Source organism: Olea europaea, unplaced genomic scaffold, assembly GCF_002742605.1.
Source record: "Olea europaea var. sylvestris unplaced genomic scaffold, O_europaea_v1 scaffold703, whole genome shotgun sequence".
Classification (NCBI taxonomy): Eukaryota; Viridiplantae; Streptophyta; class Magnoliopsida; order Lamiales; family Oleaceae; genus Olea; species Olea europaea.
Window position 1 is genome coordinate 3615 of NW_019265425.1, and position 16232 is coordinate 19846.

Genomic DNA, 16232 nt, shown 5'->3' on the forward strand with positions numbered 1-16232 from the left:
TACAATTGTTAGTCGGCAGAAAATATGGCCTAGGCTATCATGGGACTCAATTAAGAGACCTGCTGGACGGACATGGCCACATCGATCCTAGGGCCACTAATTGGCACCCACCTTTTTGGAGGGGGTGCTTGTTTCCCTGTCCAAGAAGAATTTTCCCTCAATTAAAAGTCTCTAAGCTCTCCCTAGGTGGAAAATTGAGTTTTGAAGTGTAGCCTGTGTCCCGTAAGATATGGTTCATTTGATAACGTGAATATTAAAATTAATAGATTGTTCGTTTGAACATTTTGATCTCTATAAACAAATAATATGGATGAACGATATTGTTTGGTTTCAAGCAGTTTTTTAACTATTTAAGCATAGTTATACCATTTCAAAATAGTTTGGTCTGATTTTAAAATGATCAGAACCTAAAATATGTGGAACCATGCCAAGTTGATAGCATCATCAATCATCAAGGCACCAATGTAATTTTTCAACGTGCCAACTCAAACCTTAAGATTCTGACTTGCAACCATCTTCTCTTTTCATCAACAATCACCTAAACTTGGCTTTGATACCAAATCATCACAATTGTTGTTGAAGAATCCAGCAACGACCTATAATGACATCGAGGTTTCATGCCTCAATCAACCAATTCTCGGACTACAGCAAAGGAATTGTTATAGCGAAGCGATAAGACACAGAAATTGGCTAAGTAAAAGAATGAAAAGCAAACCAAGTACAAGCTTTGTAAAGGGCCAACACACTGTCATTGTTACCTAAACACGTAGAATATATAATACAAAATCCGTATGTACATTTGACAACTCCAACTGCTCGTGGTCACACGCAAATTTTGCCTCCCATATAGCAAATTATCACATTTTGAAGCATTCAAAAGACCATCCTAACCTTCGATCACTTAACATTCTCGTGCTCGTTTTTCAATGAAATCAACTGGACAACAAGCTTGCCACTAACTTTGCTTCCAAATATGTGCAATGTTCCCTTGTTAGTATTGGATGCCTTCGTTTCTTGTTGAATGTATGGATTAGGTTAAATGACCACATTTTTTGACACGTTGTTTGACACATCTCTTACAATCGAGGTGTGGGTCCCGAGCGAATAAAATAATGTCGATCTCCCCATGTGAGTGTAATGTGTCAACCAATGTGTCAAAATTTGTTATCGCGTAGCATGACCCTAACTTACTTCCATTCCATTGAATGTATGTGTTGCCTGCGCTTTCCATTGTGACATTACCATCTGACAAAGCAGCCACCATGATATGTTCATTTTTCTCAAACAGAGTAACACGAATCGTGTAAAAACTCCTATTAACGCCAAACACGAAAACTGCCAAAGATCTATCGAGTGCAATAATATCTTTATAGTAGCCACCATTCTTGCCACAATATTCCTTTGATTATAAAAAAGAGAAATTTGCACCCATGTCACTTTTCGATTTTGCATTTTCAAATATCACTTTTTAATAATTTTTGTAAAAATTATTACTTTTGGAATATTATTATTATTATTATTATTATTATTATTATTATTATTATTATTACAATTTAAGTACTTGTTTGTTACAGATTAAAAGTCAATTAAAATTAATTTTTGACCGTTATTTCATTATTTCAGTCTTCATTTTTGAAATTTTCTCTCACAGATAGGACCCAATTTATCTCTAACAGTCAAAAAATCAATTATCAAAATCCCTACCAAACAAGCTCTAAATCCTATATATATATATATATAATTAATGTTGATGTGATTGAATGAAAAAATTGTACAAATTAATATACAAACATCCCATCAAACAAGCCTAAACCACATCCCAAAAACAATATTTAAACTAATTCCAAAATATTGAAAGAAACTTCACGTGCCATCGAGGAGAATTTGTGAGAGAATTCCCACTTTCGACATTTTTTGGAGATCTATTTCTTCCCAACAATTAAGGGCTTGTTCTCTTTGCCGTTTTTAGGTCGTTTTCTATTTTCAGTGTTTCAAAAATGGAGAAAACACGTTCCCTTTCCCGTTTTCGAAAAAAAAAATTATGAAAAAAACACAAAACGACCAAAATGTCGTTTTGGCTGTTTTGTGTACAAAACTCGTGAAAATCAGAAAATGCGAAAAACGGCCCAAATTAAAAAATTTCCACTGTCTTCTTCAATTCTCATCCCCTTCGCAGTTGTCGCCTTCTTCCTCCAAACTCCACCACCACCCGCCACCTAGACCACCAAACTCCACCACCAGTCGAACCGCCTTACCTCCCCCCAGTGGTGGCGCCACACTTGGGCACTTCGAAAACAGTGGACCGCTTGAATTTTTTGCACACACCACTTATTGCACCCATAAATTAATCAACTTCTGGGCAAAATTGGGGTTGACCCATGGCTGCACAAGGTGCGCCAGGTGAAGAGGAGTTCAACCCATGTGGTCCGCGACCATGGGTGACCGGACAGCGCCGAAATCTACAAAAATCGGATTCTGCTGGACAGGCTTCGCGACACCCAAAAATTCTGGGTTAAATTTAGATTTTTGAATTGTTGTTTGTGTTAAATTGGGGCCATGGTTGGGGTCGGTTTGTGGTGAGTAATCGACCGGTGGTGGGCTCCGATCAAGTTGGTGGCCGAAGGTGGAGTTTCTGGCAATTTTCAAATGTCCGAACAACATACTTTGTGGATTGATTTCTGCCAAATCAAGTTGAGTTATGGGAAGATGTTGGTTAAGAATTGAAGAGGAGGTTAAGGGCTTTCCGATGGTACCAATATCTGGTGGTCTTGGTGGCCAAAAATTGCCAGAAATTTGATCCATGATGGTGGTAGGTGAAGGGTTGATTTGGTGGTAGAGATGGTTTTCGAAACAGGCTTGGGGTTTGGCCAACAGTACATGCGTTTTTGACTTTTACGTTTTAAGAAACATTTTTTTAAAATGACCAAAAAAACGTGCTTTCAACAATTTTAAAATGGACATTCAAAATACAAAACTCAAAATGAAATTCAAAACTCAAAACAGAAAACTCAACCACGAAGAGAACGCCTCCTAAGATTTTCTTTTTTTAAGTTTTGGTTCTCTCTATGATTCTTCCATTATATATATATATATATATATATGGAAAAATATGGGATATAAGAAATGAATAAATTAATTCAATATTTAAGAACTATTCAAATTTCAGGATTTTCAAAGATATTTGGACATATTTGAAAATCTTTTATTTCCCATTTTCTTTGGGTGTCTAAGAAAACTAAAAAAAATTGTGTCTGGAATTGATTTTGAAAATTTTATTTCGATAATTTATTTGTGTTCAACACGAATAGAAGATTGTTTAAGAAAAACACGAAGTGAAGCTGCAAACTATTTTTTCAGTCCATCGGTTCATTTTTTGCTCCCTACTTGAAATTAATTTTTTTTTTTTTTTTGGTTTTTTTTCAATTTCGTGAGTATGAAGTGGGTTTAATGTAATGAAGTGCATTCTATGTTAATGTAAAAATACTATCTTAATGAGTGTGAAGTGGGTTTATTTTTCATTAGAGGGTTTATTTTTTGTGAGCGTGAAATAGGTTTATTTTTCATCACCGTTTAAGGTTCGTAATTAGTCTTTCATTATTCTTGTAGTTTTATTAGTTTGCACACCAAAATTTGTAGCTCCTTAACGGCTCAAAGATTTAGATGTTGATGAAAGACTTAGATGTTGATGTTGAATAAGTAAATGGAACATTGTTCGAATTCACAATTTAGTCTATTAATTTATTTCGTGAACTTCAATTGTTGATTTCATGGGATTGCCAATAATGTCTTTGCATTTACATTTATCATGAAAAACCAATATGAATGTGAAATGTAAACATTAATTTTCGACAGCTATGGAACCATATGTAGAGATAAACTTTCATTTTCGATAGCTGGTCTCTGAAATTCTCGATAGTTGACTTACTTATTTCGATAGTTAGTTCTGTAAGTCAAATTTTGTTCAGCTTCTCTTCTACGTGTAGTTTTAGGATTTTTCAACCTTATGATTTGAAACTCGGTTCTTTTGCATGAAAGTACATACTTGAAAGGTACATGCCTGGACAGTCACAAAGTTCCCTATGCTAGTGGCGTAATGGAGGCTGATGGTAAGTTCCGTAATGGAGAAGTTATACAATATCAAATTTTTATATTATACGTTAAGCATGTTTAGTTGAAAACTAATGTTCATTTTCGATATTATGCTTTAAATGTTGGTAGGATCTGTTATCATCTTCCATTGTTAAATATTGGTAACTAATACGATTCAAATCACTTTTTTGTAGGAGTAAACGTTGATGTACCATTGGCATCGACCATGCCCGTTTGAGGTGACAATGATGTTAACATAAAGAGGCCATGATAGACACATTTAAGTTCTTGCTATATCGATCGAGACTTCATTCACCAGGGAGAGTTGAAAAGAGTCGAATAACGTTAAATCAAGCAACATAGGATACATTCTAGGAGTTAACTGGGGAAAATAGTCGCACATTCTCAAGGAAAGTATAACTGTTGTTTTGAGTAGTTAATAATGTAATAGCACTTTTGAGTGTATTTCCTTCACAATGAAAAATTATCATAATAGTATTTTTGTGTAACTTTCTACTTTAGATTTGTTTTACAATTCCTAGTAGTGATGCGCTTTCTTTCATTTTGGTATAACTTTCACTTAAACTTTGTTTGCTTCCAGGAGAAATTTGACAGCAACATAACTGAATTTGTTAATTTTGCATCTAATTTATGCATAGGTTATCAGCTTTATTTTTTATTTTTTAGTTTCTGTCAGGGATTGACGTGTTAACATATATACATAATGTTGTGCATCAAATTATCCATTATACCCGAATTTTTAGTCTAATTCACTACTTTGAATTGATTAGTCGAAAATTACTGAGACAATCTATGGGAATCAATAGTTGAAGTGTCTAAAGTACTTTATCAGTAATGTTATATCTATATAACTAATACATACAAACGATAATGATACGAAACTGATAATATAATTTAAAATGTTTAACGCCATCATTGTGTGATGCAAAATACAACTTCAACCTTTAAACATAATTCTTATTTATGTGTTTTGTGTTCGAAATCCATATAATGCTATTATTGTGCCATGCAAAATACAAATTTAAACGTTGAACATCATTCCTATTTACGTGTTTGTTCGAACATGTGGACCAATTATGATTAACTCTTCACACCAATTGCATCTCTTGATACATAGGCTAAACTCGTATTATTACTCATGTATGAAAAGTTGATATTGCAACAATAAACATTCTGTACAATCAATATGTCGGCATTAATAGCATGAAAGTTTCATCTCCGATCATTAAATTTGACAGTTGAAATGTGTATCCTGATATTTCGAAAATGTCGAATTTGATAGTTTGTTTCTACGGTTTGTTTTGATGGGAAGCATTTAATGGGTGTGATTGGAAGAAATTCTTTATAATATTAAGTATTGGTATCTTTATTCAAAAAAATTTCAAGAACTAAACCAAATGAATAAATAATAATTTGAAAATTTTCAAATACATATGATGGTTATATTTAACAGTTTAAATATAATAAGTTATAAGATAAAAACGCAAACAATTTGTAAATGACAACATCTCAAAATGGAAGATGAATCTACTAACAATTTCTTCTTGTCGTTGGAATGGAGAAGATGTGAAGAAAGTTGGGGTCTTTCGGGTATGAAATCGGTTTATACATTCATATGAATTTAATTATTATTTTTTTATTTTATTTTTGTTGCTTAACAATTTATATTACCCAATATAATATACATATATACGATGTTTTCAACTCAAAATATTACACCATGACATCAATGAGCATTAAATACAACCATTAATGAGAATTAAATGCTCCCTAAAAAGGTTTATCTGAGGGTGATTTGGACATTTCACATTCAAAAAGTAATATTTTTTTAGCACAATTTGTAAAAGTGTTAACTTTTTGTTTTTAAATTTTGTGATATCTACAAAAATATTCCATTATAAAAATAGTATATATAGAAAAAACGAGTTTCAATTACAGCCATTAAAGTTGTCATCATATCTTTACTATTTATATTCCCAACACTCCAACATTATCAAGCCAATTGGGTTACCATCTGTCATTTTCTTGATATTAATTGTCATTCTCAAGATTTCCGACATTTCTTTATGTTTAGTTTCATAATAGAAATAGAGCAATGCTATAAATACAATAATTTTGATATCATGATAGATAGTTCTCTCATATACAAGAGGTGGGGCCACGATTAAAATAATTACAGTCCCACAATTGTAAGAGTGTTGTACATGTATAGCACTGTACACACGACCCTTTTCAAAGAAATAACAAAGAAAAAAGTATAGATAACGACTTCACAACATTATTCTTTGGGCAAATTGCATTGATGGTCACCAATCCATTATTTTAATGATAAATTAGATCCTAACATTTAAAATAAGTAAGTGTTGTTGCATGCACAACCATTATTCTTTTTTCTTCTTCTTCTTATTTTTATTTTCTTAACAACAATGCGTGTGAAAACTCATTTTAACGATGATAAAACATGTCTTGTGTTAAATTTTTAATAGAGTTAAAATATAAAATTTAGTCAGGATGTCAACAAGACGGAGTGGCAGCAATAGCTATTCCCTTTTGATCTTGTCGAGAATTTTCAAAAAGCGAGACGTAAATTAAACTATTTGCATTTATTGTCCAGTTTATTTATTTATTTATTTTAATTTTCAAATACGATTTCAATTGAAAAACATGAAAATTTCGAAGTGGGTTTCCAGAATCATGGCAAGAAGCACGTCAAAGGCAGAGCAAAGAAATTTTCTATTCAAATTTAGCTTCAAATGTGAGGAAAATATAATAGATATTTGGACAGTTTTCATTTTTTGTTGAGGACTAACTTCTTCACTTTAAAAAAGTTAGAGACCAACTTACTGTTTGAAGAATAAGCAAGATCAATAGTGCAATTTTTATTAATATTTGGATTACGATTTTGCTACGAGTACAGAAAAAATTTGACAGAATTCTTATACAAATATAATTGACATTTTTTCATTAATTTTTGATACAATAAACACAAAAATTGTACCATATAAATGTTGTCAACGTAGCATTTATATCATTTATGTCTATAATTCTCGGTACATGTGGAATTATTCTTTGGATTGTTCTCATTTACGGCCACGATGATGTAGCATATCTGGACAAGATCTTTTGAAGCAAATTGAGGTTCACATAATCACACACAATCCAACAATTGCCAGCCATGTATGAAACGCCGTCGTATTGCATGAGAAAGATTCAGCCGATGTCTCAAACAAACGAAGAGGCGAAAAGTTAGTAAAAGAAATGATATCGTCACTCTACACGTGCTCCCTCAAAACGCACAATTTCGAATCCTTCGTGTCAATTTACAGACCGTTTGATCAAACAACTTCGAAAAACAACGATTAGAAAATGATCAAATTCATTGCCACCCAAGAGTAAAATATTAGGCCCGTGGATGCCAATTATTGACACGCAACCAATCAAATTAATCAATCCCAACATATAGGAGTATTTATGGTGGTTCCGACAATCTTTCCGAGATTCTATGAAAATTCTACATTGGGGTGGATTGATGGTTAATAAATGCAGCCATCAAATAGAGAGAAAGAAGCAGTGCTGGCTTGGGGAAGCGTGATATTTGAGGAAGAGCGGGTGTTGCTCTTCGGAGGCGTAGAAGAAGTGGCTGTGGAGGTGAAGATGAACGACCAAGGAACTAACGACTTCGTTGGAGGGTCTGGGACGCATAGGAATGTCCACTCCGATGATCATTTGGCCGTTGAAGTTCCTGACACAGCCCATCAAATCAGCAGCGGTTTTTCTTCTTTTCCATTTAATTCCATTTCATGAATTCAGAATTTACCCTCTTTTAAATTATTTATGGGTTTGATGTTGCATATGTGTCGGCTTTGATTATCTAGGTTCGATTTTTGTTTACTGTTTTTCGTATGAAAATGTCTTGTTTGTTTAAGAGTCAAACAATGGATTTCTGGTTAAATGATCGACAACTTTCTTGTGAACTAGATCTTCGAGCATACATGTTCAATGGATCAATTTCTGTTTTTGGCAACGAAAAATTATTAGAGTTTGAAATTGTTTCTTTGAATATATCGTCCTAATGGTCTAGTTTTATGCTTTATAAATGACGAATTTCCCTATTATATGGGGCTTAGAGTTTGGTGATTATTACAATGGACAAGATTTCAATATGTTCTGAGCAGTTGCCAGGGTTCAGTTCCCGCCACATAGCAAAAATATGGTCATGGGAATTTCTTCTTATGTTTCGTAGTGTACTATAAAGTTCAGAATCAGTTTTGGTAGCTTGAATGGTGTGGAATTGTAGTAATTACACTTACTTGTACCTAATTTGCTTTATGTAGATTCCTGGTTTCAAGTGGGATTTATTCTGACCACCGGTATCAACAGTGCTTATGTGCTGGGATACTCTGGTACTGTCATGGTACCGTTGGGTTGGATAGGAGGCGTTGTTGGTTTGATTTTAGCAACAGCCATATCTCTATATGCAAATTCTCTCGTGGCCAAGCTTCACGAATTTGGAGGAAAGAGGCATATCAGATACAGAGATCTTGCAGGATTTATATACGGTATGAGCAAAATAAAGATAGCATCATAACAAAAGGATATTGAAGCTCCTCAGTGTAGTATAAATCACCTCACATTTCTTGCGTCTAACAACTATCTAAAATCTGTTTTATTCAGTGAGGTTTTGCTTTTGTAGGCGGCAAAGCTTATTCTCTTACATGGGGACTGCAATATGTGAATCTCTTCATGATTAATGTTGGATATATAATTTTAGCTGGTCAGGCTCTTAAGGTAAAATTACCTTCGTTTTCTCCCCTTCACTCAACAACCAACGTGAAATTAGATGGAATTTGTCCATTAAGATATAACATGTAGTTTTCAGGTAAGACAATTGAAGCACTCATTAGCTACCTAGGAAGATATGATCTATGTCCTTCTCATGCTGCTGCCAACCTTTGAAAAACCTTGTGTGCATGTTTGGTACACTGCATTAGATTTTATAGCACAGCATACAAAATTTTAACTTCTTTTCTTAATTAATACTTCTGTGTAATTCATCTAGCCAAATGTGCGATCTAGTTTGGAAGTATTCTACCTATGTCTGAACATGGTGGGATAAGACGACGAGAATCCTAAAGATTTAGCTAATATCCTGATTCTTTTTGACATTATATGCAGGCCATTTATGTTCTCTTCAGAGATGATAATGAAATGAAGCTCCCTTACTTTATTGCAATAGCTGGGGTTGCTTGTGCCCTTTTTGCCATTGCTATACCCCATTTGTCAGCTCTAGGGATTTGGCTTGGATTTTCAACATTCTTCAGCCTAGTGTATATTGTTGTAGGATTTGCACTAGCTCTTAAAGATGGTATGGTTTCTTGCTGTTATCAATTTTTAATATCTCATTAAGTGTCAAATGTTGATGGAAATGTCCTTGATTAGACCCTATTTTGACTAGGAAAATGTCAAATATCACACATAAAGAGTGCCATGTTCTACAGACAAATAAGATTCTTCCTTTAGTACCTTTTGCTGATTATGCAAAATACCTAACTGCATCTATGAATTGAATAAAACCGAATATCCAGTTTTCCCTCCTCAAACCGACTATTTTTATTAATTTACTGCAGCTAGAATTTATTTTAGTGTATTATGTCTTCCTTAATACTATCAAGTTTTGTCCAGTTCACATTTCCAATGTAGTACTTGCTCAATAATAAGAGAGCATGGACATAGTGAGAATGATGGTGCTCGCTTATATTTGATCCCTTAACTTTCAGTCATGAGAATCTAGGAAAGCTTTAGTATTTCTGCTTTATTTCTGTCTATATTGCTACTCGGAAAATTTTCTTATGCTTAATACTCTTACAAATATTTATATATTTTATAGGGATTGAAGCTCCTTCCAGAGACTACAACATTCCAGGATCAACAACCAGCAAGATTTTTACAACCATAGGTGCATCTGCAAACCTTGTTTTTGCTTTCAATACTGGAATGCTACCGGAGATACAGGTGGGAAAACAATATTATTTGGGAGGAGGTTGGCTCCCCTTATTTGAAATGGAGGGTGCCCAGAGAAAAAGATTCCTTCGGGGCAGCTTAGGCTATTGTTTTTTTGGGCACATGTAGCTTGAATGTGACACTCACAGACGAATTATTCTTCTTGCAACAGGCAACAGTGCGAAAACCTGTAGTTGAGAACATGATGAAAGCGCTTTATTTTCAGTTCACATTGGGGGTTCTGCCCATGTATGCTGTAACTTTCATGGGATATTGGGCTTATGGAGTCAACACATCATCCTATTTGCTGAACAGTGTCAATGGTCCTGTCTGGGTGAAGGCTTTGGCTAATATTTCAGCTTTCCTGCAGACAATTATTGCTTTGCATGTAAACAAATTATCCTTCCCCTACTGTTCTTTTTCATTTATTCATTTTTCAAAATACGCACAATTTTACTGATATGTTGTTTGCTAATGTTCCTTTAGTTATCATCTTTCTATCAAATCTTAGTGGAGGCAGTTGACTCCATTGCCTCCCTTTAAATCCGCCAGTGTTTTGTATGCAGCACTGAACAGGATTTGAGAGTACATTATTGAAGATTTTATCTTATTTTCTTCTTCAATATAGTTGAATTACTGAACATTTCTTTATTGCACTAATTGAAGAAGCGTCTTCTGTTATAGATATTTGCAAGCCCGATGTACGAGTATTTGGACACCAAGTACGGAATCAAAGGAAACGCTTTGGCTCTCCGCAACTTGTCATTCCGAGTTGTAGTGAGGGGCGGTTACCTCGCCATCACAACATTTGTCTCTGCTTTGCTACCGTTTTTAGGAGATTTCATGAGCCTCACTGGTGCTATAAGCACATTCCCACTTACATTCATTCTTGCGAACCACATGTACATTGTTGCTAAGAGAAACAAATTGACTTCCATACAGAAGAGTTGGCACTGGCTTAATGTCTGCTTCTTTGGTTGCATGTCTGTAGCAGCAGCAATTGCTGCATTGAGGCTCATTGCTGTAGATTCAAAAACTTACCATGTTTTTGCCGATTTATAATATTCTTTTTTTTTTTATTGGTTGGGAATTTCAATCAGTATGTCAGATTGCAATATTCACTCTTAATGAAGATGTAATTAAGGGTTAGCTTCTCATTCATAATTAATATGATGTTTTAGTTCGTTTATTTCATGGCTGAAGATTGTGGGATGAATTCGGGATTAATACTTTATGCTTTGACACATATTTCTCCCTATGATTGAGATTAAGTGAACAAAATCTCCAGATTTAGAAGTTTGCTATCCCACGTTTCTGTTGGTAGGAATATTGCTCTCATCCTGAACTGGTATATAGCAATGGAGATCTATGCATGCATAGGAATGCACTAGTTTTTATGCTTAGACGGTTGTCATGGTGATCTATATCAAGAATTTGGACTTCTTGCTCGAGTATAAATACTTTATAGGGTTTAGAGATTATGCAGTTAGGACTCTTTCGTATTATCTCCTCGCTTTCTCAAAGAGAAATGGTTACTTCTGAATTGTTCAATATTTAGTAACGTCTTTTATTTCTTTTATCCCATAAAATCGGTAATAACTAGTCTCTATTTAGCCCCCATTTTTTATGCCTCAATTTGGTATCGCTCTCATAGTCTGCACCAAAATAGTGCTTTAGCCCTAAACGTTCAATCAAATGTTGCGCATCAACGTGCCTTCATCTCATAGCCCTTTTCCTACCTAGTCTAGCTTTGTTTTCATTTATCCATAAATGCTATATTTTTCTAGCTAAGTTATTTGTTTGTTGCGCTGAGCGACGTAGCTTCATTCATCTTATTATAGAAAAGAGTTGCCTAGCATTCATTTGATGATCCCAGTGAAATTGAATTCTCCATGAAGATGCTAAGTACCGACGGTTTGAGGGTAATACCTCATTTTTGTTTAAACTTATTTTCAATCACACATTTCATAAAATCTATAACATTTATCAACCTTTAAACTACACACTTCATCAATTTTTATGAAAATCTACTAAATATTTTATATTTAGATAAACCAAACAAGGGCTTAGCCTCCATTTGTACTTTCTATTTGACCTTAATGCCGCCAAAAATTGTACCTTCAAATATTGAGCATAGATTGAGACAAACTTGACCTGGCAACAATGGAATACTTTTTATATCTCAGATTACCTGAAACGAAGGCACAAGGTGTTTACACCGTAGTCCATTCTTTTCGATATCGAATCACGTGAAAGAAACGGGTGCGGTATTTACCATTAGCCCCAGTTGATGCCTAAGACAATATTAGAACCTAAATTAATGCAAACGAATTCATTGTGTGCCTGAATAATGAGTATGGAACGTGTATTTTTGATACTTTAATGGTGTAGTCTCGAGAAGACTGACACCTGTGAGGCTGTGAAATTATGCAAGATATGTAAGATCATGACTCCTAGTAAAATTAAGTGTCCTAGTGTACAGAGAATTGGGGTTTCATGGTGACATTATCATAGCTGAGTCCTAACAGGTTTAGGTCGTCGTGGTAGCCCAATTGTGACATATATCTGACATATATCGGGATCAAGGTTTGCACTCAAGGGCTCGTGTTTAGATTGGTTTGTTAGACTAACTAGGGTCTTGCTCTAAGGCTGTTAACTTATAGTAAGACTATATATCCTAGACGATCCCAAGTTTGATCTTCCGATCAAACTTTTGCATCTTTAATAGTCTAACTAGTATAAATTCTTATCTCTTACCAACTGCATAAACCAATTGCCACAAAGTAAACTTTCATTTTTCTTTCTATCTTATAGATAATACAGCATATCAAGCATACACGCAATGGTTCCTCTTCTTACCGAAAATAATACAAATTATCAAGGGAGTAAAATCTGCCATAAGATGATCAACATGTTCTACAACCATAAGGAAACCACTCATATAATGTAAAATTACTTCAACGAACAAAGGATATAAAATTAAACAACCGAACCAAGATTAGAACGAAAACATATTGTTATTTGGAAAATACAGTAAAAAAGTTCCATTTCTCCAGACGAACATCTTTTTCCACACTTAATTGAATGAATCTCCGCATCGAGTATCATTTCTATCCTGGAACGAAAGAAAATATAGCATCACGAGAATAATAACATTTAAGAACGCTACCAGTGCAGCAACATGAAGCAGATTCTTAACTGCTAGCATATCAAGTCAATGTCATTATGTATATATTGGAAAGAAGTTCAATTTTTAATAATTTGCCACACATTTTTTCGCTTGTTTGCACTTATGTGGTATATCAGGTTTGGGTCCGCAAAGTTACTGGCTCCAACACATCAAAAATTCACATTGACATTGGCCTAAAAGAAAAGGAGACTAATTTTTGACTTTCCAAATACATTTTTCTAAGCCCACAAATATTATGGAATTCTGGGATGTCTCATAGCATTTGATGCTGTGATAATTTGGCAAGCTATGAGAGATCAGCTTTAGAATCCAGAGAGAAGGGGGGGAAAAGTGTCTTCAGTCCACTTCATAAGACTTCATAATCAAATTATAGTCTCTTATGAAGAATAAATATATTACTTACTTCATGAAATACCCCTACGCCCATTAAATTTTATGCTGCCACCCTTTTGCAAAATTTATAATTATCTATAAATAATCAAACTTCATTTTCAACCACACATTCCAATTGACCCAAAAGTACTATCCACTTATTTAGCAATCATTTCTACCTATTTATTTGCTAAACCGTTTATAAATTCTTCCCAAGCAGAGGCTATAACTTTTAAGCAAATCCAAAGATACATTGAAAAAACTGTGAATTACAAATAAAGTTTACCTGCTAAGCAAAACGAGTCCTCCAACGAGAAATCATCCAGATACCAGCTTCACAAGAATGCAGAGCAAGTTGAGAAGTATAAGAGGCACTCTTAAGTACTGTGCAGCATAAATGAGACCAATGATTTGCCCCTTTAACGATTTTCTCCTAACACCAGAATATTCCTGGAAGCTCCACCCCCTGGGGGCAAGCACACGATCTTCATTTAATATGGCCAGTGCATTTGCAAGAAGCAGGCAGCCCTCCAGCAGTGTCCACAAACCCATTTCCTGTGTTACATACTGATTTAGTATCTCTTTCTTTTCTGAAGTCTTTTCTTAGTTACAACAACAAACTAAACCTTTTTCCACAACAAATTTAAGGTCACTAGATCATCTAACTGAATCCTTTTCCTCCACTATATTCGATAGACCTGTTAAAAGATTTTAAGCACATAAATCCTTAGCAACTACCAATGACCATGTTAATTTAATTTCTCTCCCTCCTTCTGACATACTATACCTAGATCACATCACTAGTTTGAACGAGTTTCTGTGCATGCAAAACACGTAATGACTAGTGCCTGACCTACTATCCTCAATCACCATCCCCATGTGTTTGGCATATATTTTGATTTCTTATCTTAACCATTTTAGCATGATCACTCATCCATCTTAGTGTCCTCATGTTCATTACGTCCATTACGTTTATCCTATGGATATTTAGTCATTTAACAACTCAACAATTAGAACGAAAGAGCTTTCTCATTTAATTTCGATAAAGTTGTTTAACAAAAAGAAGAGCAGATGAGGAAGACCAAGTGCCATATTCCACTGACTATATGGAGAAAGATTCTCAAGTTTAGCATGGTAAAATACCATTACTGCAATAACAAACAATTTAATAACTGACTTTCTGATACTAATGGATGATATGTTCATGCTCAATTCCAAGGTATTCTAAAGATGCTGGCCGTAGTGGCCACAGAGAACTATAAGGATGTCAATCTTCGGCATAAAAATGTTCATTTGCGTACACCATTTACACCAACTCAAACATTTCATTATTAGGGGCTGAGTTAATTCAGGTATAGCTCATTTCCTCATTAGAAAAAAGTGATATTTGATCGCTATCAACCAACCAAAATGGTGACCTGGAATACTTTCCTAACATTCACCCTACTAAGAAAAACAAAACTACAGTATTATTAAATTATGCATTTTTCACATTTCAGCCCCAGTTTGACAACCCCTCTTTAAAAACTCTTTTTTCATAAGCTCATTTTCAACCACACATTCCTACACATTCTCACGATGAACCAAAACTTTTTCCTACTTTTTAGCTACACATTAACTAACTACTCAAGAACTCGGTCTACATAAAAAAAAAAAAAAATTAAAAAAAATGGCAGCAATTCCTTTTTAAAATTTCAATCATAAAATTTTCAATATATTTGGCGTAAACAACATTGTTCTTGAATTATGCATTTTTTTTTTTCATTTCAGTCACTTAAAAAAAAAAAATTTTAAAAAATCATCCGTGTCCACTTGATAGTCAAATAACAAATAAATGAGAAGTGCATACCCGTGTGCGTAGAAGCAAACCAAACACCAATTAATTATGCACAATAATTTCAGCCCAAAACATTAAAATAAATTCTCCCAATAAAAAACTAGACAAAACCCACAATAATAACATAATTATGTGTTAAAGATTCACAACTGCAGACAGCAGAGTCTACACATGGTGATCTGATGTTTTTAGGAAACGCAAAGAAAGAAGCGAAAATGACTTAATAGACTGAGCTAAACTTCGAATTATCTCATCAATCATTGACCTAGAATAAAAAAATTCAGAACATATTAATCACTCGCCTTGAAATTTTGGAGGAAGAAGAAACTTGTATTGTATTTGACGAGAAAAGATCCGATATGGTTTACCCCTTTCGTTCATTAGCAATGTTAGGCGCGCGTCATCAATGTTAAATACCGACGAAGCCCTCTGTGTTCCGATTCTTATCTTAGACTTTAGAGAAAATTGCAGCAGCAGTCCGTAACCTTTTCAATTTTTGTAGATTTTATTCTAACTTTCATTTTATGCAATTCACAATTTCAAATCTTTCAAAAATATGCATCTAAAGTCCAAATGAATTCATTGGGCCATTAGTTAACCAAGTGCGTCAAAATTTGATCAATTTTGACCAAATTAAAAAAGGTAAGATGGTAACTTTGTATTTTTTTCTCACATTAAATAAGTTAAAAATAAAATAAAATAACCAAAAATTAAAAATTAACC

The 16232-nt window shown here is 34.1% G+C and overlaps 2 protein-coding genes across 5 annotated transcripts; one reads left to right on the top strand and one right to left on the bottom strand.

Moving 5' to 3' along the window:
- Positions 1-7395: 7395 nt before the first annotated feature.
- On the top strand, positions 7396-11304 carry LOC111390667 (proline transporter 1-like). 3 transcript variants are annotated; one of them, XM_023015729.1, is made up of 7 exons: positions 7396-7879; positions 8445-8669; positions 8804-8898; positions 9286-9475; positions 9998-10122; positions 10283-10498; positions 10597-11178. In XM_023015729.1, exons 1-7 carry the CDS (start codon positions 7651-7653, stop codon positions 10651-10653), a joined length of 1137 nt encoding a protein of 378 aa, XP_022871497.1. In that variant the 5' UTR covers positions 7396-7650; the 3' UTR covers positions 10654-11178. The 3 variants fall into 3 exon arrangements, with proteins under 3 accessions (XP_022871497.1, XP_022871495.1, XP_022871496.1); XM_023015727.1 differs by having other exon boundaries at positions 7404-7879; positions 10795-11304; XM_023015728.1 differs by having other exon boundaries at positions 7673-7896; positions 10795-11304.
- A 1633-nt stretch (positions 11305-12937) lies between these two features.
- LOC111390668 (immediate early response 3-interacting protein 1-like) lies at positions 12938-15794 on the bottom strand. Of its 2 annotated transcripts, none has more exons than XM_023015731.1 (3): positions 15522-15794; positions 13959-14227; positions 12938-13220 (listed from the first exon to the last, which is right to left on the bottom strand). In XM_023015731.1, the coding sequence occupies exon 2, from the start codon at positions 14222-14224 to the stop codon at positions 13991-13993; it is 234 nt and encodes a 77-aa protein (XP_022871499.1). In that variant the 5' UTR covers positions 14225-14227; positions 15522-15794; the 3' UTR covers positions 12938-13220; positions 13959-13990. The 2 variants fall into 2 exon arrangements, with proteins under 2 accessions (XP_022871499.1, XP_022871498.1); XM_023015730.1 differs by having other exon boundaries at positions 12938-13225; positions 15522-15781.
- Positions 15795-16232: the final 438 nt, after the last annotated feature.